Here is a 24,458-nt window from a genome sequence, read left to right as displayed (position 1 = left end):
TTGATGGGTTCTTGATAAGAGAGGGGATTAAGGGTTATGGGGAGAGGGCGGGAAAGTGGAACTGAGCCACAACAGATCAGCCATGATCTTATTGAATGGCGGGGCAGGCTCGAAGGGCTAGATGGCCTACTCCTGCTCCTATTTCTTATGTTCTTATGTTCTTAAAAACCCATCTGGTTCACTGATGTCTTTTAGAGAAGGAAATCTGCCATCCTTATCGGGTCTGGCCGACACATGACTCTCGAGCCACAGCAATGTAGTTGACTCTCAACTGCCCTCTGAAATGGCCTAGCAAACCACTCAGTTTCAAAGGCGACTACTGATGGGCAATAAATGCTGGCCAACCAGCGACGCCCATGTCCCAGAAACGAATTTAAAAATCCCAGCCAAGGAAATTGACTCTGAACTACCCTGAGGCAACTAGGAATGGGCAATAAATGCTGATGTGGAGATGCCGGCGTTGGACTGGGGTAAACACAGTAAGAAGTCTGACAACACCAGGTTTAAGTCCAACCAATTTATTTGATAGTAAACTCACAAGCTTTCGGGGTTTGCCCCTTCGTCAGGTGAAGTTCACCTTCTTACAATAAATGCTGGCCAGCCAGTGATGCCCATGTCCCACGAATTAATTAAAAAAAAAGTAACAAGCTTTTAGGAGTTTATTGGGTTCCCTTTATACCTAAGACTGGAATTCTAAAATATAAGTTTGATATAAAATTACAAGGGAATGGTGGGGGGGGGGGGGGGGGGGGGGAGGGGGGGCATGGGCGGGGGCACAAAAATTTGTTTAATAAATCCAGGAGCCAAATAAGGAGCAATTTGTTTTCTCAGAGAGAGTTAAAGTGTGGAATTAGCTACCACAGCCAGTAGTTGAGGCAAACGAATTGGATGCTTTCAAAATAAATTTAGACCAGCACACGAGAGAAATTTAAAGCAATAATGAAGTGCTAAAAGGCTGAGATGAGTGGAGTGTACACACTGCTACCAGTGAGTTTGCCTGAGTGACTGGCTGTTCTGTGTACAAAGGGGCCTGAGAATCTCCTCAAGCTGCTGGGCTCGGCTTCATCCCCTGTTTATCAAAGTGGCCCAGTGATGCAATGTGCATGGATAGTAATTACCACACATGCGTGAGATAATTAATGCCTTAGAATGAAACACTGACCAACTGATTAACTTCAAATTACCATAAGGGTCATTTGCCTCATAGCTTCACACACACACACACACACACACACACACACACACACACACATGCTCCCTTTACCCTTGGGTAACAGGTGCAGGAGGTGTTAGGCAACTGATTGTCAACTTGTTGAGCTGCATTGTGCACAGTCCTTCCATGGCCATGAATTCCTGGCATGGGAGCGAAACCAATACATTCTGACTGAGCCACGAGTTTACATTTTGATGGGAGAGTTTGCGGAGGAGGGAATTCAGAAAGTCCGTCAAGTTCACCTTGTCATAATAATCTGCAGTCATGGCACCAAACTGCCTCAGGTTTAATTTTTTCCACCACCTTGCTCCCTGGACTCTCATTCTGAGTGTTAATCAGCCTCCCAGTGTGAGAGAGTACGTTCTGAGACCAGCCTGCAACTTGACATTTCTCTGTGTAAACCTATATTCCTGCATCATCCAATGAAAGCTGAGTGTGAAACAGTGACCAGCAATTCCTTTTTCTGCTTTTAACGTATCTAATATAGTCTTCCATTGTTCAATTCTTCTCAAGTGCTAAGTCAAGATTTGCTCTGGAACAGCACGGTGGCACAGTGGTTAGCACTGCTGCTTCACAACGTCAGGGACCTGAGTTCAATTCTGGTCTCGGATGACTGTCTGTGGGAGTTTGCACATTCTACCTGTGTCTGCATGGGTTTCCTCTGGGTGCTCTGGTTTCTTCCCGCAGCCCAAATATGTGTGGGTTAGGTGGATTGGTCATACTAAATTGCCCCTTAGTGTCAGGGCAATTAGTTGGATAAATACGTGGGGTTACGGGGATAGGGGTTGGGTAGGATTGTCGTCAGTGTATTCTCGATGGGCCTTTTTCTACACTATCGGGATTCTATGATTCTGTTCTCTTCACTCAATCCTTCAGCACAGAAATATATATTAAACTATTAATTAATATATATTAATTAATAAAAGGGCGGCATGTGCCAAGGGACCTGTTTCCATGCTGTAAATTTCTATGACTATATAATATGTGTTTTTTGTGCAGAAGTGTTAATATTCTGTAATCAACTGATTCTTGGGCAGAATTCTTGTTCAGTATTGACTAAAATGCTTGTTTTTATTTACCTGCAGATCCTGTTACTTGTTTCAGCAATACTGGGAATATTTGTGGTTTGTCTGACTGCATGATATCGACAGTCAGTAGTTGCAACAGTAAGTGGATTTTATCTTTGCTGATATGTTATGCAATCCAGGTGCTTTTCAGCTTCCACTCTCATTGTCTCTACAATGCTAAATGTTTCACGTGACCATTACACAATCACTTAAGCAACAGTGGCAATTAAAACTCGCTCCTCCATGAGAGGTTTCAATATTATTACAGACCAGGGGGTGCTCTAATCAGGGGAAGTGGACCATCGGTTAATGTGGACCCTCAGACTGTTGATTACAACTGCTCTTAGAATCCCTACAGTGCTGAAGGAGGCCATTCGGCCCATCGAGTCTGCACCGAACTCAACCCTGCCCTGGCCCTATTCCCGTAACTCCACATATTTATCCTGCTAATCCACCTGACACTATGGTCAATTCAGCATGGCCAATCAACCTAACTCGTACACCTTTGGACTGTGGGGGGAAACTGACCCCCAGAGGAAACCCACACAAATGCAGAGAGAACGTGCAAACTCCACAAAGACAGTGACCCAAGGCTAGAATTGAACCTGGGTCTCCGGCACTGTGAGGCAGCAGTGCTAACCACTATGTCACCGTCTGCCCAAGTGTGTTACGTTTGTTGGGGCATAGCTCCTTTAAGGGAATGGGTCAGGTGACCCAGGGTGTGGGGTGATCTGCTCGGGCACCGCCCCGAGAGGACAGCTGTTGTTTGGAATGTGGAGTGGGTAAGAGCTGCAATAGATCCCTATGTTCCCTGGAGCCTGTCTGTGGAGTGAGTTCTTGTTGATACCCCTCAGTAGTAAAGAATTTAAGAAAGCAACAAAAACAGAAAATGCTGGAAAATCTCAGCAGGTCTGACAGCATTTGTGGAGAGAGAATAGAGCCAATGTTTTGAGACTGGATGACACTTTGCTAGAAAAAAAACAGCTTTGACGAAGTGTCACCCATACTCAAAATGTTGGCTCTATTCTCTCTCCACAGATGCTGTCAGATCTGCTGAGATTTTCCCTTTTTGTTCCAGATTCCAGCATCCACAGTATTTTGCTTTCGCCAAAGAATTTAACAAACACTGATGACACCAATGTGGAAGAAAGAACTGTCATTTACTCATTGATCACCAGCTGGGAATTGAACTGGGGTCCCTGGCACTGTGAGGCAGTAGTGCTAACCACTGTGCTGTCCCTAGTTTGAGCTTGCTAACCCAATGCCTTTTCTCGATCGGCACTTCATTTTCAGCCCCATTGTTAAAGAGTTTCAGCATCATTACTTATTTGTTATACGTCTGGTCTAACATAGAACGTTCCTCTAGCTGCACCAACTAGCCCTTTCATTTGAATAAGTGAAATTTAAGCACAAACAGATTAAGACACTGGCACAATTTAGGATAATTTGGGAAGAGAATTGTAATTGGAACGATTTTAAGACAATGTTATCCTCGGTGTACTGGAACCTTTGGCATGTGAATAGCATCTCACTGTGCTGTGGAGTTATTTATGCCTTGTAAAGTTAGGATGATTTGCTCTGTTGTTTGACAATCTGATTCCAATGCAGATCCAACATACATTGCCCTGAAATAGCTAATGGTTTGTCACTGTTTGTACAGGCAAAACCGCATTCCGAATGGAAGCGACATTGAGATCCACACAGTTCTCCAGTGATCTGAAAAATCCGGCAAGTGAAGCCTACAGGAACTTATCTGACAATTTTAGAAACACAGTAAGTTACATTGCATTTCATAATAAAAATAGAAAACATAGAAAATCAGAGCAGAAGGAGGCCATTCGGCCCTTTGACCTGCTCCGCCATTCATTCTGATCATGGCTGATCATTCAACTCAATAGCCTGACCCTGCTTTCCCCCCCATATCTCTTGACCCCTTTGCCTCAAGAGCTATATCTAACTTTTTCTTGAAAACATTCAATGTTTAGGCTTGTGCTACTTTCTGTGGTAGAGAATTCCACAGGCTGACCACTGTCTGGGTGAGGAAATTTCTCCTCATCTCTGTCCTAAGTGGTCTACCCTGTATCCCCAGACTGTGACCCCTGGTTCTGGGTACCCCCATCATCAAGAACATCCTTCCTGCATATATTCCTGTTCGAATTTTTTAGGTTTCTATGACCATCATTCCCCATCGCTCTTCAAAGACTTGCTGGTTAGGTGCATTGACCTGAACAGGCACTGGAGTGTGTCGACTGGGGAATTTCAAAATAACTTTATTGCAGTGCTAATGTAAGCCTTACTTGTGACATGAATAAATAAACTTTACTTTATTCTTCTGAACACCGGTGAAAACCTTAATCCCTCCTCATCCGTCAGTCCTGCCATCCCACGAATCAGTCTGGTAAACCTCCACTGCACTCCCTCCATAGCAAGAACATTCTTCATCAAATAAAGAGAGCGAAACTGCACATAATACTCCTGGTGTGGCCTCACCAAGGCCCTGTATAATTGCATCAACAGATTTCTGCTCCTGTACTTGAATCCTCTCACTATGAAGGGCAACATACCATTCGCCTTTTTCCCCGTCTGCTGCACTTGCATGTTTGCCTTCAGTGACTGGTGTACGATGACACCCAGATCTCGTTGCACTTTCAGACCTCCTTAATTATGGCCATTCAGATAGAAATGTGCCTTCCCACTGTTGCTGCCAGATTGGATAATCTCACATTTCTTTGCTTCCTTTCGTTAAAAAAAAGCAACAATCCCCATTGTTATACCCAATGAGTTAGCAGGCCAATCCTTCTACAAGTTAAGGAGCATTAAACATGTTCTCACACTCAATACAGATTGCACTGACTCACCAGATACTCTGTGTCCTGCCTTTCCAACTTATCCTATGTGCAGGTGTTTGGATGGCTGAGTGGAAGGGTAGGTTGATTGAGGGATCATTTGGAAGAATAGACTTGTGAATAGATAGATTGATGAATGGGTTTCTGGTTGAATTGGATGAGTATTGGATGCTTTGGTTGATAGATGGTTGATGAGAAATGGGTGGATGGATGGTCGGTAGATAGATGGATGAGTAGGTGGATAGATAGATGGAATCCTAACTGGAGGGCTGAGAGGATGGGTGAAGGATGCGATGAATGGAACTTGGAAGTGTGCCTTGGTGTCAAATACATAATGTTTGCTTTCTGCTTTCAGGTTGTACCAACTACACAAACCAATCTCAACGATAATAGTTTCAATATCTCCATCGTCGGTTTTCAAAATGGAAGTGTGGTGGTGCATTTCCTGGCTTTCTTGAACAGCACCTCAAATGTCAGCAGCAGCAGCCTGCTAAAAGCTGTTGTTGCTGCAATAAAAACACTTGATAGGAACAGCTCCGTCTTCGTAACAGGCAAGTATTATAAGAATTTACTTATAGAAACATAGAAGATAGGAGCAGGAGGAGGCCAGTTGGCCCTTCGAGCCTGCTCCACCATTCATTGCGATCATGGCTAATTATCCGACTGAACAGCCTAATCCTGCTTTCCCCCCCATAATCTTTGATCCCATTCACCCCAAGTGCTGTATCTAGCTGTCTCTTGAATACATTCAATGTTTTGGCTTGAGCTACGTCCTGTGGTAATGAATTCCACTCACCACTCTTTGGGTGAAGAAATGTCTCCTCACCTCCATCCTAAATTGTCTACCCCGAATCCTCAGACTGTGACCCCTGGTTCTGGACTCCCCCAGAATATCGGGGATATTCTCCCTGCATCTACCCTGTTCTAGTCCTGGTAGAATTTTATAAATCTCTACGAGATCCCCCCTCCCTCATTCGTCTGAATTCCACGAAAACAATCCTAATCTAGTCAATCTCTCCTTATACATCAGTCCCCCCATGCTCGGAATCAGCCTGGTAAACCTTCTGTGGTCAAGCTTCCACGGACTGCCTCCTTTATTTCTTCTTTATGAGCTAAAATTGTTCCATTCATTTCTCATCCACGTTGAATATGTGTTGAAATCACGATCCAATCCCCCCCCCCTCCGTGACCCATTCCTCGCCAGAACATTGAGACCATGGGTGGGATTTTCCAGCCCCACCAATAGTGGGCGCCGTCATAGGCAGGATAGAGCAATCTGAAGAAATCGACCTTCTTAACGACTTTACTTGGTGAGACCTGAGCTAGTTGTGATGGTGGCACATGGTGGAGTGGGTATTATTTTTCTGTTAAGCATTGTTTGTCAGATCCCAGCCTGGTCAGCTGGAGAGGAGGCAGGATGGGAGGGTGGAGTATCATCCTGGCTAGTCTTTGTTGATCTTCTAGTAGACAATCTAGTAGAGGGCAGCATGGTGGCACAGCGGTTGGCATTGCTGCTTCTCAGTGCCAGGGACCCGGGTTCAAATCCAGCCTTAGGTGACTGTCTGCGTGGAGATTACACATTCATAGAAGAATATGAATCATAGAATCCCTACAGTGCAGAAGGAGGCCACTCGGCCCATCGAGTCTGCACCAACAACAATCCCACCCAGGCCCTATCACCGTAACCCCACATATTTACCCCGCTAATCCCTCTCCCCTGTGCATCCTTGGACACTAAGGGGCAATTTAGCATGGCTAATCAACCTAACTTGCACATCTTTGGACTGTGGGAGGAAACCTGAGCACCCAGAGGAAACCCATGCAGACACAGGGAGAATATGAAAAACCCACACACAGATCCAAGCCGGGAATTGAATCCAGATCCTTGGAGCAGTGAGGCACCGGTGCTAAACCACTGAGCCACCATGCCACTTATTTTTTAATCAAATCAGTTGTACTGATATATAAGAACTAGGAGCAGGAGTAGGCCATCTGGTCTCTCGAGCCTGCTCCGCCATTAAAAAGATCATGGCTGATCTTTTCATGGACTCAGCTCCACTTATCTGCCCGCTCACCATAACCCTTATTTCCTTCGCTGTTCAAAAATTTATCTATCCTTGCCTTAAAAATGTTCAATAAGGTAGCCTCAACTGCTCCACTGGGCAGGGAATTCCACAGATTCACAACCCTTTGTGTGAAAAAGTTCCTCCTCAACTCAGTCCTATATCTGCTTCCCTTTATTTTGGGACATGCCTGTAGTTTTAGTTTCACCCGCCAGTGGAAACAACTTCCCTGCTTCTACCTTATCTATTCCCTTCATAGTCTTATATGCTTCTATAAGATCTCCCCTTATTCTTCTGAATTCCAATGAGTGTAGCTCCAGCCTACTCAGTTTCTCCTCATAAGCCAACCCCCTCAAGTCCGGAATCAACCTAGTGAATCTCCTCTGCACCCCCTCCAGTGCCAGTATATCCTTTCTCAAGTAAGGAGAGCAAAAGTAGGGAGGTCTTGCTGCAGCTGTATAGGGCATTGGTGAGGCCGCAGCTGGAGTACTGTGTGCAGTTTTGGGCGCCGCACCTGCGCAAGGATATTTTGGCCCTGGAGGGAGTGCAGAGGAGGTTTACTAGGCTGATACCGGAGTTGAGGGGATTGAGCTATGAGGAGAGGCTGAATAAACTAGGCTTGTACTCGTTAGAGTTTAGAAGAATGAGGGGAGATCTCATTGAGACGTATAAGATGATGAATGGGATGGATAGGATAGAGGTGGAGAGACTCTTCCCGCTCAAAAAAGACAGTAGGACTAGGGGGCACAGCCTCAAGATAAAGGGGAGGCGGTTTAGAACGGAGTTGAGGAGGAACTTCTTCACTCAAAGGGTGGTGAATCTCTGGAATTCTCTGCCCGTTGAAGTGGTGGAGGCTGCCGCGCTAAATATTTTTAAGAAGCGGGTTGATGGGTTCTTGATAAGAGAGGGGATTAAGGGTTATGGGGAGAGGGCGGGAAAGTGGAACTGAGCCACAACAGATCAGCCATGATCTTATTGAATGGCGGGGCAGGCTCGAAGGGCTAGATGGCCTACTCCTGCTCCTATTTCTTATGTTCTTATGTTCTAAAACTGTATCTAGTACTCCAGGCGTGGCCTCATACAGCTGCAACATAACCTCACTATTTTTAAACTCCACTCTTGTAGCAGTGAAGGACAAAATTTCATTTGCCTTCTTAATTACCTGCTGCACCTACAAACCAAGTCCTTGTGATTCCTGCACAAGGACACCCAGGTCCCTCTGCACAGCAGCATGCTGCAATTTTTTTACCATTTAAATAATTGTCCATTTTGCTAATATTCCTACCAAAATGGATGACCTCACATTTACCAAAATTGTACACCATCTGCCAGACCCTCGCCCACTCTCTTAGACTATTTATATCCCTTTGCAGATTTTCAGCATGCTCTGCACACTTTGCTCTGCCACTATCTTAGTGTCATCTGCCAATTTGGTCCCCTATTCCAAATCATTCATGTAAATCGTAAACAATTGTGGTCCTAACACTGATCCCTGAGGCACACCACTAGTCACTGATCGTCAACCAGAAAATCCCTCATTTACCCCCGCTCTTTGTTTTCTGTTAGTTAACCAATCCTCTATCTATGCTAATACATTATCCGTAACACTGTGCACCTTTATCTTATGTAGCAGTCCTTGGTGCAGCACCTAGTCAGATGCCTTCTGGAAATCCAAATACACCACATCCACATGTTTCCCCATTGTCCACTGCACAATGTTCTCAAAGAATTCCACCAAGTGACTTGCCCTTCATAAACCCATGCTGCATCTTACCAATGGGACAACTTATATCGAGATGTCTCTCTATTTCTTCCTTGACGATAGATTCAAGCATTTTCCCTACTATAGAAGTTAAGCTAACCGGCCTATAGTTACCTGCCTTTTGTCTACCTCCTTTTTCAAACAGTGAAACATATGAATGGTGAAGCATTTTCTGTAACCCATGATCATAGATCACATTCTCCCTGTATCTGCGTGGGTTTCCTCTGGGTGCTCCTGTTTCCTCCCACACTCCAAAGGTTGGTTGGCCATGCTGAATTGCCTTGGAGTCTGGACAATTAGCAGGGTAAATCTGTGGGGTTATGGGAATCGGGCCTGGGTGGGATTGCTGTCGATGTTGGCTCAATTGGCTGAATGGCCTCCTATATTGTAGGGATTCTATGAATTTTGACTTATATCGGGTTACGTTGCTTGGAAACCAACCACAAATAATAGTTTTTCCTTTATTCTTTGTAACGCCAACTCTTTCACTGCGCTGTCTAAAATTATGATAGATTTTGTTTTAATAGTGTCACACGATCTGTTTCAGGTACAACACAGCTTGCGACGATCCACCCACAGACTGCTCCCACCATGCAGTCTAACCTTGTAACCGAGAACTCTGGCTGGAGAGTGGCTGTGATTGTTTTGGGTGTTATAATAGGTGTGACACTGCTAACAACCCTGGTAGTAATTGTGGCAATGATTCATACAAAGAAAAAATCCAGGAAGTACAGCATAGATACATCTGACATTGTAAAACAAATCAGCTATTCAAATCTGTAACCGGATAGCTATTTATACATATATATCCATGGCTTACTCTTGTTCCTTGTTTATATGTTTGTATACTTTTGATAAACCTCAATGTAGAAATGTAGACAACTTTACCAGTTATCTCAAGAGTTGGATGCAATATTTATAATATATCATAACCTTCTGGAAAACTCTAATCTGTTGCAGAATAAGTAATGCTGCAAAAATTGCACTTATATTAATGTAAAAAAAGTCAAAGGGTGTTTAACAGCGCTCATTGCTTCCACTTTATTGTGTATAATCTGTAAATGGTCGCAGAATGTATCGAATGATGTTGAGTTAACTAATCATTAATAGTACCTCATAGCCCTGCGTGTGTATGGTTCTCAGTTGTCTTGTTTCCAAATGGAATTTGTGACTTACAATGTGCAGAAACTGATGCATAAGGTATAAGCATTGCCTCCCCTCGAAGTTGTAGTCAGTGGGCACATTGCCTCATTTAGCCCTGAAGCAGCAAACCTTAGCCAGAATCCAGGCTTGATCCTGATGTGCAGTGAGCTCACTGATCTCATTTGGCATGGTGTCAACAGCAGCACTTTTCTCCTGGGCTTGGGAGGGTGAGGCAGGATTGGGCTTTACTGATGCATCTTATTATGGATTAGCCTGGTATCCCTGCTTAATGTACCACTGACTCTATAAAATCATGGAATCCCGACAGTGCAGAAGAAGGCCATTCGGCCCATCTTGTCTGCACTCTCTGACAGAGCGTCTTAGCCAGGCCGCTATCTCTGCCACCCCACGCATTTCCCCTTCTAATCCTCCTAACCTTCACATCTTGGGACACTAAAGGGCAATTTAACAAGGCCAATCCACCTAACCTGCACACCTCTCGGACTGTGAGAGAAAATCGGAGCACCTGGAGGAAACACGGAGAGAATGTGCAAACTCCACACAGACGGACAGTCACCTGAGGCTGGAATCAAACCCAGGTCCCTGGCACTGTGAGGCAGCAGTGTTAACCACTGTGCCACCATGCTGCCCCTATGTTTGTGAAGGATGGCCATTTGGATGATGCCCCATAAACTCTGGAGAACAGTGGAAAAAAAATGCAAGGAAAGGACGACACAAAGGGTGAACATATCAATGGCCACAAATCCGTTGTAGCAGGACTTTATGGACAGGTGATTGCATGATTATTCTTTATACTTTGATTAAGTCTTCTGATGTTGAAAGAAATTGTATATTTCTTATTTTTCTGGGCATTTTCTAAATTATTGCATCATTGTAGTCAATAAATACATATATTTTTCTTGTAAAATTTGAAACTTGCTTTTGAGAAATTCTTTGCAAAAGTCAAAAGAACAACATGAGGATGGGGAAGGGGGGTGGAGGAGAGGTGTGTGTGTTTAACGTTTAAAGGTTTAAATTTTATTAATGTCACAAGTAGGCTTACATTAACACTGCAATGAAGTTATTGTGGAAGCCCCCTAGTCGCCACACTCCAGTGGCTGTTCAGGTACACTGAGGGAGAATTTAGCATGGCCAATGCACCTTACCAGCATGTGTGCGTGAGCGTGTATGTGCGAGCGTGCGTGCGTACAATTTTTAACACCTTAGATCTCGTAATGTTGTTTGGGAATGGGGTTGAAATAACAAAATGATTGGTGATTGTTGAAAAGGGAGACATGTTGCTGAAACTTTTCATCTTGCACTCATCAGAGACAAATGCAAGAATGTCAAGTTTCAAACAATCACAACACTTTATACTACAGGGAAAAAGGTGCTGACTGGGTAGCAAGTCAACCCTGACTAACCAATATCTTTCTCTGGAGAAAGCAATGGGGAACTGGAGGCACCTTAAACCCTGGATACTTTATTAAAAATGTGCAAGGGTTTATAATATCCCTTTGGTTTGAAGGGAATGGATTCTTGCATATTAATTTAAGTCCAATTAATTTAAGCCCAAAGATGCGTGGGTTAGGTTGATTGGCCATGCTAAAATTACCCCTTAGTGTCCTGAGATGCATAGGTTAGAGGGATTAGCAGTAAAATATGTAGGGATACAGGGGTAGGGCCTGCATAGGATTGTGATCGTTGCAGACTCAATGGGCCAAGTGGCCTCTTTCTGTGCTGTAGGGTTTCTATGATTCATTCTATGAATTTGTGATGTTTCTAGTAAAACATAAATGAAACTTGACTAATTCTCTTATATTGGTTATTATATTGTTGGTTACCAATATCCAAGGAGTTACCATTGACCAGAAACTCAGCTGGACTTGTAACTAGAAGAGCAGGTCCGAGGCTAGAAGGAGAGGCGAAGGCCTCTTGGGATTATTGCTAGACTATTAATCCAGAAAGTCAGCTCATGTTCTGGGGACTCAGGTTCAAATCTCACCACAGCAGATAGTGGACTTTGAACTCAATAAAAAAGGAACTATGTGGAATTAAGAATCTACAGATGACCATGAAGCCATTGTCAATTGTCAGAAAAACACATCTAGTTCACTAATGTCCTTTAGGGAAGGAAATCTGCCATCCTTACCTGGTCTGGCCTACATGTGATTCCAGAGCCACAGCAATGTGGTTGACTCTCAAATGCCCTCGGGCAACTAGGGATGGGCAATAAACACTAGCTCCCCAGGGCCTGTCCACTACCTGCAAGAACTAAGCCATGAACATGATGGAATATTCTCCCTCTGTCTGAATGGATGAAGCTTCAAAAATACTCAAGTGCCTTGACACCATCCAAAACAAAGCAGCCCATTGGATTGGCATCCCTTCCACAAATAATCAATCCCTCCATCCCTCCACTCCCGCTCTATAGTGGCAGCAATGCGTACCATCTACAAAATGTACTGCATTAACTCACCAAAGGCCACCACCTGCACCCCCGGTCCCCATTCTCCAGTGTAAAGATGACAGGCGAGTCCACCAGGAGCAAAATGTTCCCTTGTCGCCATTTCACATTCAGTAGGAAGTTAAGTCTCTTGTGGTGAGAGCCTTGGAGATCTGCCAGGGAACCAAATAACCGGCAGCTCCCTGGTGAAAGAGCAAGTGGTGTTTCCAGGAGCAGTGGCCGGTGTCCGGAATGCATTCAGACCCAATGCAGATCAACCTGAGAGCTGAACACCGAAGTAAATGGGGGTTAATGATGGGTTGGGCAAGCTGGGAATGCCCGGTGAGGGGGATGGAGGCTAGGGGTGGAAGATTGTGGGATAGGGCGGGAGGGGAGTAAGAGAAACAGAGGGGTCACAGATCTTATGGAGGGGCACCAATGAATCTTGGGGGGTGGAAAAGCCCTCACTTTACCCATTGCCATCAGGCTGAGCTGTGGAAGTTACCCAGCTTCACAACTGGCACGGGTGTCCAGCTGCTGCAGGAAGAAATTGCACTGAGAGCAGGTGGAGGCCCTGTGTGGCCACTAACTGGCCACTTAAGGGCTACAATTAGCTTATCGGCCTGCGGGCTGAGTAACACATCCTCAGGTGCATAAAATGGGGGTGCAGGTGATCCCTGGAGTGTAGCCTTTGTCATTGCTGAAACAAAAACTGGAGTGTCTGACGTTATGCTCAGTTTTACCCACCTCAGGAGAGGGTAAAATTCAACTCATTGAATCCCATAGAATCCCTACAGTGCAGAGGGAGGCCATTTGGCCCATTGAGTCTGCACTGACCACAATCCCACCCAAGCACTGTCCCCACAACCCCATGCATTTACCCTAGCTAATCCCCCTGACACCCATTAACTTCTGATTTTTCACAGTGTTTAGCTTCAGCAGAGGGCACGTTATGCAACATTAGGGAGCAAACCAGTTTCTCTCAGCATTCCACATGCCCAACCAACTGTGAAAAAAATCCAATCATCTCCAGTCTTAGATCTTGCCCAATGTTGTGCACATACCAATGGTTCTGAAATTGGTTCTTACATTGCATAACTTGATTCATTGAGTGTTGCCTGCTCTGTAAAATTTCTTATTCTTGAAAACTGCTCATGGAATTTAAATTCAATAAAAAAAATGTCTGGAATTGAAAGCAAGTCTCAGTAATGGTGACCATGAAATTATGGGTTAGTTGTTGCAAAAACCCATCTGGTTCACTAATGTCCTTTAGGGGAGGAAATCTGCTGTCCTTACCTAGTCTGGCCTATATGTGACTCCAGAGCCATAGCAATGTGGTTGATACTTGAGAGCCCACTGAAATAGCTAAACAAGCCACTCAGTTCAAGGATAATTAGAGATGGGTTGTACCAGTAGCGTAGGTTCAATTCCAGGGCAGAGGTAGACTTAGGGCCTGACTCCTTGCCCTTCCCATAAGGGTGGCAAACAATGGCAAACCACCACTGACAGTAAGAACCGGCAAGGAAAACAGCTTAGGATGAAACATCAGCTCACAAAGATCCAAGGATCAGCCTGTGGGCAGAACGCACAGGACTAAATGAAGTATTTAAAAATAGAAAACAAGTAAGATTACAGTGGAACATTGGGAATGGGATCAGAGCAGTTATTCTGGTATGTTTCATTGATAAAATGTTGGTAACCAGATGGTAGTCATGATGTGGGTATGCCGGCGTTGGACTGGCGTAAACACAGTAAAAAGTCTGACAACACCAGGTTTTAGTCCAACCTATTTATTTGATAATATACTCACAAGCTTTCGGGGTTAGTCCCTTCGTCAGGTGAATGGAGAGTTCTGGCCTCGCATTCTAATCAGTAATCTCTAAACTGTCTGTGCTTTATATGCTCTGTCTGAGGCCAGAACTCTCCATTCACCTGACGAAGGGACTAACCCCGAAAGCTTGTGAGTATATTATCAAATAAATAGGTTGGACTAAAACCTGGTGTTGTCAGACTTTTTACTGTGGTAACCAGATGGCCAGGATAGCTGAAATATCGCTGAGACCTAGACCAAGATTTTTAGCACATCGGGGTTTATTTTTCCGCCACATCCACAAACATCCACTCCCTCCACCACAGACGCTCAGTAGCAGCAGTGTGTACCATCTACAAGATGCACTGCAGCAATTCACTAAAGATCCTTAGACAGCACCTTCCAAACCCACCACCACTTCCACCTAGAAGAACAAGGGCAGCAGATAGCTGGGAACACCACCACCTGCAAGTTCCCCCCCAAGCCATCCACTGTCCTGACTTGGAAATATATCACTGTTCCTTCACTGTCACAGATCAATATCCTGGAATTCCCTCCCTCACGGCATTGTGGGTGAACCCACAGTACGTGGACTGCAGCAATTCAAAAAGGCAGCTCACCACCACCTTCTCAAGGGCAACTAGAGATTGGCACTAAATGCTGGCCAGCCGGCAACACCCATGTCATAGAGTCATAGAGGTTTACAGCATGGAAACAGGCCCTTTGGTCCAACTAGTCCATGCCACCAGTTTTTACCATTAAGCCTCAGGAACAGCCCAGTGGCACTGCTGCCTCACAGAGTCAGGGACTTGGGTTCAATTCCAGCCTTGAGTGACTGTCTAGAACATAAGAAATAGGAGCAGGAGTAGGCCATCTGGCCCTTCGAGCCTGCCCCGCCATTCAATAAGATCATGGTTGATCTGTCGTGGCTCAGTTCCACATTCCCGCCCTCTCCCCATAACCCTTAATCCCCTCTCTTATCAAAAACCCATCAACCCGCGTCTTAAAAATATTTAGCGAGGCAGCCTCCACCACTTCAAAGGGCAGAGAATTCCAGAGATTCACCACCCTTTGAGTGAAGAAGTTCCTCCTCAACTCCGTTCTAAACCGCCTCCCCTTTATCTTGAGGCTGTGCCCCCTAGTCCTACTGTCCTTTCTGAGCGGGAAGAGTCTCTCCACCTCTATCCTATCCATCCCATTCATCATCTTATACGTCTCAATGAGATCTCCCCTCATTCTTCTAAACTCTAACGAGTACAAGCCTAGTTTATTCAGCCTCTCCTCATAGCTCAACCCCCTCAACTCCGGCATCATCCTAGATTTGCATGTTCTTCTCTAGTCGGCGTTGGTTTCCTTCGGGTGCTTCGGTTTCCTGTTTTTAAGGCAAGGATAGATAAATTTTGAACAGTAAAGGAATTAAGGGTTATGGTGAGCAGGCAGGTAAGCAGAGCTGACTCCATGAAAAGATCAGTCATGATCTTATTGAATGGCGGAGCAGGCTTGAGGGGCCAGATGGCCTACTCCTGCTCCTAGTTCTTATGTTCTTATGTTTCTCCTACACTCCAAAGATGTGGAGGTTAGATTGATTGGCCATGCTAAATTGTTCCTTAGTGTCAGGAGGATTAGCAGGGTAAATACAGAGGGTTCGGGAGATAGGGCCTGGGTGGGATCGCTGTCGGTGCAAGCTGAATGCTGTCAGATTTTTGAATGGACCTACCTTGAATTAAGTTGATCTTTTTCTACACCTTGGCTATGACTGTAACACTACAGTCTCCATTTGCTGGTTTCCTTCTCTATGAACGGTATGCTTTTTCTGCAAAGTCCACAAGAAACAATAATTTTTACTATATGGTTATACATGTGACAACTATAAATCAAATCAAATCAAATCAAAATCAACGGAGTGAATGGCATCTTCCTGCACTGTAGGGATTCTATGATAGTACCCCAGACCCAACCATTTTCAGCTGTCCAGCATAAGGTCAGAAATGGGGATGGTCACTGATGACTAAATAATTGCAAATTGGAACATCCTCATTCTCAGTAATGTCAGTCTCCCAGTATGTGAATATGAATGGCGAAGGCTGAGTTGTTTATCACCGTCTTCAGTCAGAAGTGCCGAGCAAAGGATCCATTTCAGCTTCTTCTCTGGTCCCTACCATCACCGAAGCCAGTCAAGTAGGTAGCGTGGTAAAGAAGACATATATGGCATGTTTGCCTTTATTCAGTCGGGGTATTGAGTACAAGGGTGGTACTTTATGGCCTTACTTGAGCAAGACCAGAAATTCCCGCCTGAGGTCGATAGACATTTTCGTTGTCTGCCTCTCGCCCACTCCAATGCCGTGTCGGGTAAAGCGGTCGAATTCCATTGCAAGAGTCAGAACGTCATGTTGCAGCTTTATAAAACTTTGGCTAGCGTTGAATTCTGGTTGCCATATTACAGGAAGGATGTGGAGGCTTTAGAGAGGGTACAGAAGATGTTTACCAGGATGCTGCCTGGATTAGAGGGTATGAGCTATGTAGGAGGGAAATAAAATGAGTCAAGCCTTGGAGACCACATCCAACTTCAAGAAAAGTTTTTATTCCATGTGCAGCTGGACTCTGGCCTGAAATCTCAGGTTGCCTGCCAGCTGTCTCTGCCTCTGTTAGATTGGTTCAGGGTATTATCCTTTTTTGAGTCACAAACGTTTACATTAACATATTAATTCCTCGAGTTAGATACAAGATGGCTCTTCTAATCTCGTTATGCATTGTTCAGTACAACTTTGTTAATCAGTTTCTTGGACAATTCTGTTCACCTGATTATAATGTGAAAGCGTTGCACTTACCTGACCGATTTACACTGATGTGTTAATAGTTATCCCTCGCTGCTAGATGATCATATTTTACTGAATACTATGCCCTCCCCACAGTATCTGGGCCCTGGCTATCTTAATGCCGCTTCTCCTATTGTTGTGATAATTCCGAACGATCTCCTGCACATCAGAAGTTGATAGCATGCTTTAAACATTATCTGTCGGCAGAACGGGCCTCCAGTTGCCCGCATTAACCCTTTCCTTCCCTCTGGTGAGATCTGACTCTCTGGGCTTGCTCTATGTAGCCCTGCATATGTTATACTGAAATTAAATAAAATGTGAATAGGTATGTAAATTAAAATATAAAAGATATGATCCCTGCCATTGCCCCACAACAAGCTATAAGGAGATGCTGGACAGACTAGGGTTGTTGTCTCTTGAGTGGTAAAGGCTGAGGGGAGACCTGATAGAAGTCTATAATATTAGGGGAGGCATAGATAGGGTTGAAAGTCAGAGGGAGAAGTTTTCCTAACATGCCCATTATGGGAATTATTGCGGGCGAGGGGTGGACATGTTGACCTCGGGTGGGAATTTCCGGTTTTGGGGTGACTGCCGCTGGAAAATCCCACCGAGAATCTTTTTCCCAGAGTTGAAGTGTCAAATCCTAGGGGACATACACTTAAGTTGAGAGCGGGAAAGTTCAAAGGAAGAGTGAAGGGCAGGTTTTTTACACAGGGAGAGGTAGGTGTCTGGAACGTGCTGCTAGGGGTGGTGGTGTAGGCAGATGCGATAAGGGTGTTTAAGGGGCTTTTAGAATAGCACATAAATATGCAAGAAACAGAGGGGTATGGACCAGGGGCAGGCAGAAGGGCTTAGACATCATGTTCAGTACAACATTGTGGGTTGCAGAGCCTGTTCCTGTGCTTCTATGTTCTTGAGCCAAATTAACTTGCATCACATTCTGTCAAGAAACGGTTGAGCATATTAGACATAGAAAAGGCCGATGTGTGTCAACAATAACCTGGCCATAACGCACTACATCCTCACCTCCCAGTAAAGGATGGGTTCCACATAGCTGGGGTATTTGCCAAGTGAAGTGATTGTGCAGCCGTCACCTAGCATTAAGACAAATATCAAACATTCCTCCCGTGGAAGTCTACATTACAAGACCTCTTGTTCAAAATAGGAATGCAACAAAGACCTATTCCGACACTGGGAGTGTGATTCAACCCACTGAAATCGCTGGGCAAGATAGGCAGAATCCCTGCCCATCCATATCCAACTGACCTCTCATCACCCTCCCTCACCACCCCTGCTTGATCCTGAAGAATGTGTGAGTGCTGAACCAACATGGGCCTGACAAAATGTGCAACAGCATGTAAAGCTCTGTAAAATTACAAAAATTACAATTACCGATTCCCATAGCTACTTCATCTGCAGCCCCTCAGACCCTACTTTCTGTAAGGGTTGCTTTCCATTCTCCCAGCTCACTCCAGCTCCATCTCATCTCTTCTAATGATGCTACATTCCAAAACAAAGCTTCTGCTTTGTCTTCCTTTTTCCGAAGCCAAGTTCCCACCACTATCCTTCCAAAGCCAAGTTCCCACCACTAACTCCCCACTCCCAGGATACTGTGGTTGACAGGGCCCTCAATGTGTCTGATCCATCTCCTACATCTCTGCCCTCATCCCTTCCCCTCTGTCCCAGAACCATGACAGGGTCTATCTTGCCCTCTCTCTTTAACCACACCAGCTTTCACATTCAACGGATCCTCCTCCACTATTTCTGCCAACTCCAGTAAGATACCACCACTGAACACAACTTCCCTCACATCCCCATCAACATTTTGCAGAAACTGTTCCCTTTGTGACATCCTGGTCCACTCCTCCATCACGCCTAACCTTTTATCCCATTCCCATAACACTTTCCCGTGCAATCGCTGTCAGTCTAACATCAGCCATTTTTTCCTCTCTCTCCTCACCATCCAAGGTTCCAAACACTCCTTTCAGGTGAAGCAGTGTTTCACTTGCACCTCTGTCAATTTGGCCTGCTGTATTCGCTGTTCACAATACAATATCCTCTACACTGGAAATACTAAGTGCAGATTGATTGACCACTTTGTGGAACATCCTTGCAGAGTCCAGGGCCCTGACCTTCCTGTTGCTACCCATGTCAGGTCAACATCTTGCTCTCATCCCCGCATGTCCATCTTGAACCTGCTAGGATGCTCCAGAGAAGTCCAACATAAACTGAAGGAGCAGCACCTCACCTTCTGATTCAGCACTTTACATCCTTCTGGACTTAGTGAGTCCAACAACTACAGACTGTGAACTCACTCCTCCATTTCAATCTTTTTTAAAACCTGTTTTTATCCGCATGCAGTAATCTTCAGTTTTGATTTTACTGTTCTCATACAATCCCCGCTGAATCACAGAACCACTACAGTGCTGAAGAAGGCCATTCAGCCCATCGTATCTGCACCAACCACAGTCCCACCCTGACAATAAGGAGCAATTTATCATGGCCAATCAGCCTAACCTGCATATCTTTGCAGTGGGGGAGGAAACCGGAGCACCCACGCAGACACGGGGAGAACATGCAAACTCCAAGCAGACAGTCACCCGTGGCCGAAATTGAATCCGGGTCCCTGGTGCTGTGAGGCAGCAGTGCTAACCACTGTACCACTGTGCCACCCATGATGGTGCTGCTGTTAACACATTCTTCTGTCTTAGCATTTGGCACTATTAGTCCCTTTTTTAGCCTTTAACACTACAATTAACAGTCTCCTTATTCGGCGCTCATGGAATCTTTGTCAAATCTCTTCTGAGCTGCCACCCATCCCTGACATCCTATTTTGCTTCACTTGTTCCTTCCCTCGATATAATCCATCACATTTTGCCCTCTCTTTAGCTCTGAAGAAGACACTTATGGACTTGAACTGTTAACTTTGTTTCTCTCACTACAAGTGCTGCCAGAATTTATCCAGAATTTCCTGCTGTCCTGACAAAAATGGACTCATGTTGTCCAAAGCAGGATATAAAAACATTGTGCACTGTATAAAAACAAGATGTACGAGAGAAATTGGTCATAAATTAGAAGGAACATTTACATTTTCTTTATTCATTTGTGGGACATGGGTGTCGCTGGCTGGCCAGTATTTATTGCCCATCTCTAGTTGTCCTTGAGAAGGTGGTGGTGAGCTGCCTTCTTGAATCGCTGCAGTCCACGTACTGTGGGTTGACCCACAATGCCGTTAGGGAGGGAGTTTCAAGATTTTGACCCAGTGACTGTGAAGGATCAGTGATATATTTACAAGTCAGGATGGTGGGTGGCTTGGAGAGGAACTTGCAGGTAGTGAGGTTCTCATTTATCTGCTGCTCTTGTCCTTCTAGATGGAAGTGGTTGTGGGTTTGGAAAGTGCTGTCTAAGGATCTTTGGTGAATTGCTGCAGTGTGTCTTGTAGATAGTTCACACTGCTGCTACTGAGTGTTGATGGTGGAAGGATTGAATGTTTGTAGATGTGGTGCCAATCAAGCGGGCTGCTTTATCTTGGCTGGTGTCAAGCTTCTTGAGTGTTTTTGGAGCTGCTCTCATCCAGGTAGAGGGGAGTATTCCATCACACTCCTGATTTGTGCCTTGTACATGGAGGACAGGCTTTGGGGAGTCTGGATGAGTTAGTTGCCACAGTATTCCTAGCCTCGGGCGTGTTCCTGTAGCCACTGTGTTTATGTGGCAAGTCCAGTTGAGTTTCTGGTCAATGGTAACCACAAGGATGTTGATAGTAGGGGATTCAGTGAAGGTTACATCATTGGTTGTCAAAGGTGGTTATGGCATAGTGGCAGGGTGGTTAGCACTGCTGCCTCACAGCACCAGGGACCTGGTTTCAATTTTCAGCTTGGGTCACTGTCTATGTGGAGCCTTCACGTCCTCCCCTGTCTCTGTGGGTTTCCTCCAGGTACTCAGGTTTCCTCCCACAGTCTGAAAGACGTGCTAGCTAGGCGCATCGGCCATGCTAAAGTCTCCCTCGCTGTACCCGAACAAATGCCAGAGCGTGGTGACTCGGCGATTTTCACAGTAACTTCATTGCGGTGTTAATATAAACCTAAATGTGACACTAATAAATAATCCTAAACTTAAACTTAGAGGCTGGCCATGCCATGGGAATTGGAGCAGGAATGGATCGGACCATGGAAAAGTTTGTTGACCTCAAGCGGGATTTTACGATTTCGCAACAAACAAGGCTGTAAAATCCCGCCCAGTGTGTGATGGTCATTGTCTGGCAGTTGTGTGCCGCGAATATTAATTGCCACGTGTCGGCCCAAACCTGGATATTGCCAGATCTTGCTGCTTTGGAAAATGTACATGGGATTTAATGGGATTGAGAGTTATAGATAGGCCTAGTAGGTATGGATATGATCGGTGCAACTTGTGGGCCTGTTTGTGCTGTAGTGTTCTATGTTCTATGTGTACTTGAGTACATAGTTCAAGCTTGCCGTTGAATGTGGTGTGAACGTGGTGAAAATTATTCTGGCTTTCAGATGAGGCGCGGAACTAAGGCCTGTCTGATTGTGGAAATGGCCATTGAAGGTTTGGTGGCAAAAATCCAGAAATATTCTGGAGTTTTCCTGATGCAGCGACCTACAATATTCTCTTAACCAAAACCCATGGATTAAATGGCTCTTCATCGAGTTATCTGTTTGGGATTTCTGCTATGCACAGAGTGACCACAGTACGAATGCACACCCCATCTTCGCTATACTCTAAGGCAATTCAGGGCATCTCAAAAATCGTGAAATCTTGAAGAATTTTGAAGGCAGATTTTTTTTCTCTGAGTTTCCTTGTACATTTCCTTCTACATTTATTGCTTCATTTCTCTTGTTGGTTTAAGGGTAGAATTTCACAACAGCTGTGAGGGCGAGCGTCACACTCAGAAGACCATGACGTAGTGTGGACACACATCATAGAATCGTACAGTGCAGTAGGAGGCCATTCAGCCCATCAAATGTGCCCTGACTCTCTGATAGATCACTTTATCTAGGCCCTAGCCTTGTAACACCGCATGTTTACCCCATTCATTCCCATGAACCCACACACTTTGGGCAATTTAGCATGGCCAATCTATCTAACCCTCACATCTTTGGAGTGTGGGAGGAAACTGGTGCACCCATTCCGGCCTTGGGTGACTGCCTGTGTGGAGTTTGCACGTTCTTCCCCCTCTCTGCGTGGGTTTCCTCCAAGTGCTTTGGCTTCCTCCCACAGCCCAAAATGTGCAGGTTAGGTTGATTGGCCATGCTACATTGTCCCTTAGTGTCAGGGGGATTAGCAGGATAAATATGTGGGGTTACAGGAATAGGGCTTGGGACGAAATTTTGTCGGTGCAGTCTCGATGGGCCGAATGGCCTCCTTTGATTCTATGAAACCTATGTAGACATAAGGAAAATGTCCAAACTCCACACCATCACCTGAGGCCGGAATTAAACCTGGCACTGTGAGGCAGCAGTGCTAACCATTGCCGTCCTGATACCATTGGACACTTGCTTAATATTTTAGTTAGGGGGCGTAGGTGTGGACTGGTTGCTGACAATAAGAGATGTAATTAAGTGGTTCAAATTTAATATTGCCCGTGCAATCCTTCCTTGGGGAATCAGACTCTCAGTTCAAAAATAAGGGTTGAATGTAAGTGTTCATACATTGACAGTGTGCCAGAGTCCAACTTTAACACCTGGGTTTCTCAAGGGCTGCAAAGCGAAAATTAGCTATGTGGGACAAGAGACTATCACCTCTCTTCCTTCTGCGTGTTCTACATTCTGGTGGTTGAGAGTTCTCACATTATCTGCTTACTCATAGCATGAGGTGAGTTACCATTAATGACAGGGAAGGCTGCTCACGCAGTTTCCCTGAACATATTTTCTTATTTATAGTGATGCGGAATGTGTTGTGGATTGAGAGAATGAGAGGCATTTGATTTTTTGATATGGGAGATTGCTGGTAAAAAAGCAAGATGTTTTTGTGTGGGCATATTCGGATGACTTAGAATTATTAATCTGCCCCTTTTATGGAAAGTAGGTCTGGAGTCTGGACAACTTTAGTATCTTTTAGCTGCGTGTAGGATACCAGTGAGCTGTCATGAAAATAGTTGACACAAACTGTGCGGAGTTTGCACATTCTCCTCGTGTCTGCATGGATTTCCTCCGGGTGCTCCGGTTTCCTCCCACAGTCCAAAGATGTGCGGGTCAAGTTGGCCATGCTAAAATTGCCCGTTAGTGTCCTGAGATGCATAGATTAGAGGCATTAGCGGCTAAAATGTGTGGGGATATGGGGATAGAGCCTGGGTGGGATTGTGATCGGTGCAGACTTGCCTCTTTCCGCACTGTAGGATTTCTATGATCCTATGAAAGGAAAATGGAGAATTGCTTCCCTCCATGCCACTCGCCATCTTGACTTGGGAACAGAGGAATGAGGAACAAAGGCAGGCAAATTCAGCCCTTCGATCCTACTCCGCCATTCAATCAGATCATGGATGATCTTTCCCCGATGTCAAATCCACCTTCCCATCTGTTCCCCATTTCCCCTTTTTTATCCCAACTATGCATATCTCCCTCTTGAAACCAGTTGGAAACATGTTGCCATTCCTTCACTGCGGCTGGGTCAAGCTCCTGGAACTCCCCCTGTTAACAGTACTGTGAGTGCACCTGCACCACGTGGGATGGTACCTCTGCCCAATCCCACGTTTGTACTGTTAACGCAAGACCAGGCATCTTCAAGGGTATCTTGTGGCCACCCCAACAGAGAGATTAAGGATTGACTCGGGCAGGCTTGCCTAGCAGCTGAAGGGCTTTAGTTTGTTTTTGAACGGTAGGGATGACAAAACATTGATGATGCTTTTTGTCACAATATTTTTGAGTGGAAGTTTTGATGTTTAGGAAATGAGAGTAGTTTTTTTCCACATGATTTTCTGTCCTCGTTGACAGGAAAGAGCAGCATGTTTCGGGGGCAGATTTTTCTTTTCAATTAATGAGTTTTGACATTTGATTCATTATGCATACCAGACTAATTATCATCTGTGTTAAGTGGTTGTCATGGTGGTTGTATAAGCATGTTAAATTAACGGGTTGCGATGCAATCATTCATCGGAATTTTAGTTTCAGTTGCTTTTACTGCCGCTGAGAAGGGTGTGTCCCTGGGGAAATGGTCATCTTAAGTTCCCTTCAAGTCATTCGCCATTCTTGTCATTGACATACCCTCACTGTCATTTGTCATGAAGTTGCATACATAAGGTGACTTTACTATTCCTGAATGAATCTTGTAGTATT

General features: G+C 45.0%; 1 protein-coding gene across 1 annotated transcript in view; it reads left to right on the top strand.

Annotated features, from left to right (window-relative positions):
* LOC145353510 (uncharacterized) overlaps nt 1–10,988 on the top strand; it is a 97,800-nt gene extending 86,812 nt beyond the window's left edge. Inside the window, exons 11-14 of the mRNA XM_080204319.1 lie at nt 2,299–2,379; nt 3,941–4,053; nt 5,482–5,677; nt 9,499–10,988. Of these exons, the coding sequence (XP_080060445.1) occupies nt 2,299–2,379; nt 3,941–4,053; nt 5,482–5,677; nt 9,499–9,734 (626 nt within the window). The 3' untranslated portion in view covers nt 9,735–10,988. The remainder of the gene's footprint in view (nt 1–2,298; nt 2,380–3,940; nt 4,054–5,481; nt 5,678–9,498) is intronic.
* The last annotated feature ends 13,470 nt before the right edge of the window (nt 10,989–24,458 follow it).

The sequence above is a fragment of the Carcharhinus amblyrhynchos genome, chromosome 15 (genome assembly GCF_965287045.1).
Source record: "Carcharhinus amblyrhynchos chromosome 15, sCarAmb.v2.hapA, whole genome shotgun sequence".
NCBI classification, from domain to species: Eukaryota; Metazoa; Chordata; class Chondrichthyes; order Carcharhiniformes; family Carcharhinidae; genus Carcharhinus; species Carcharhinus amblyrhynchos.
This window is presented reverse-complemented; position numbering and strand designations above follow the sequence as displayed.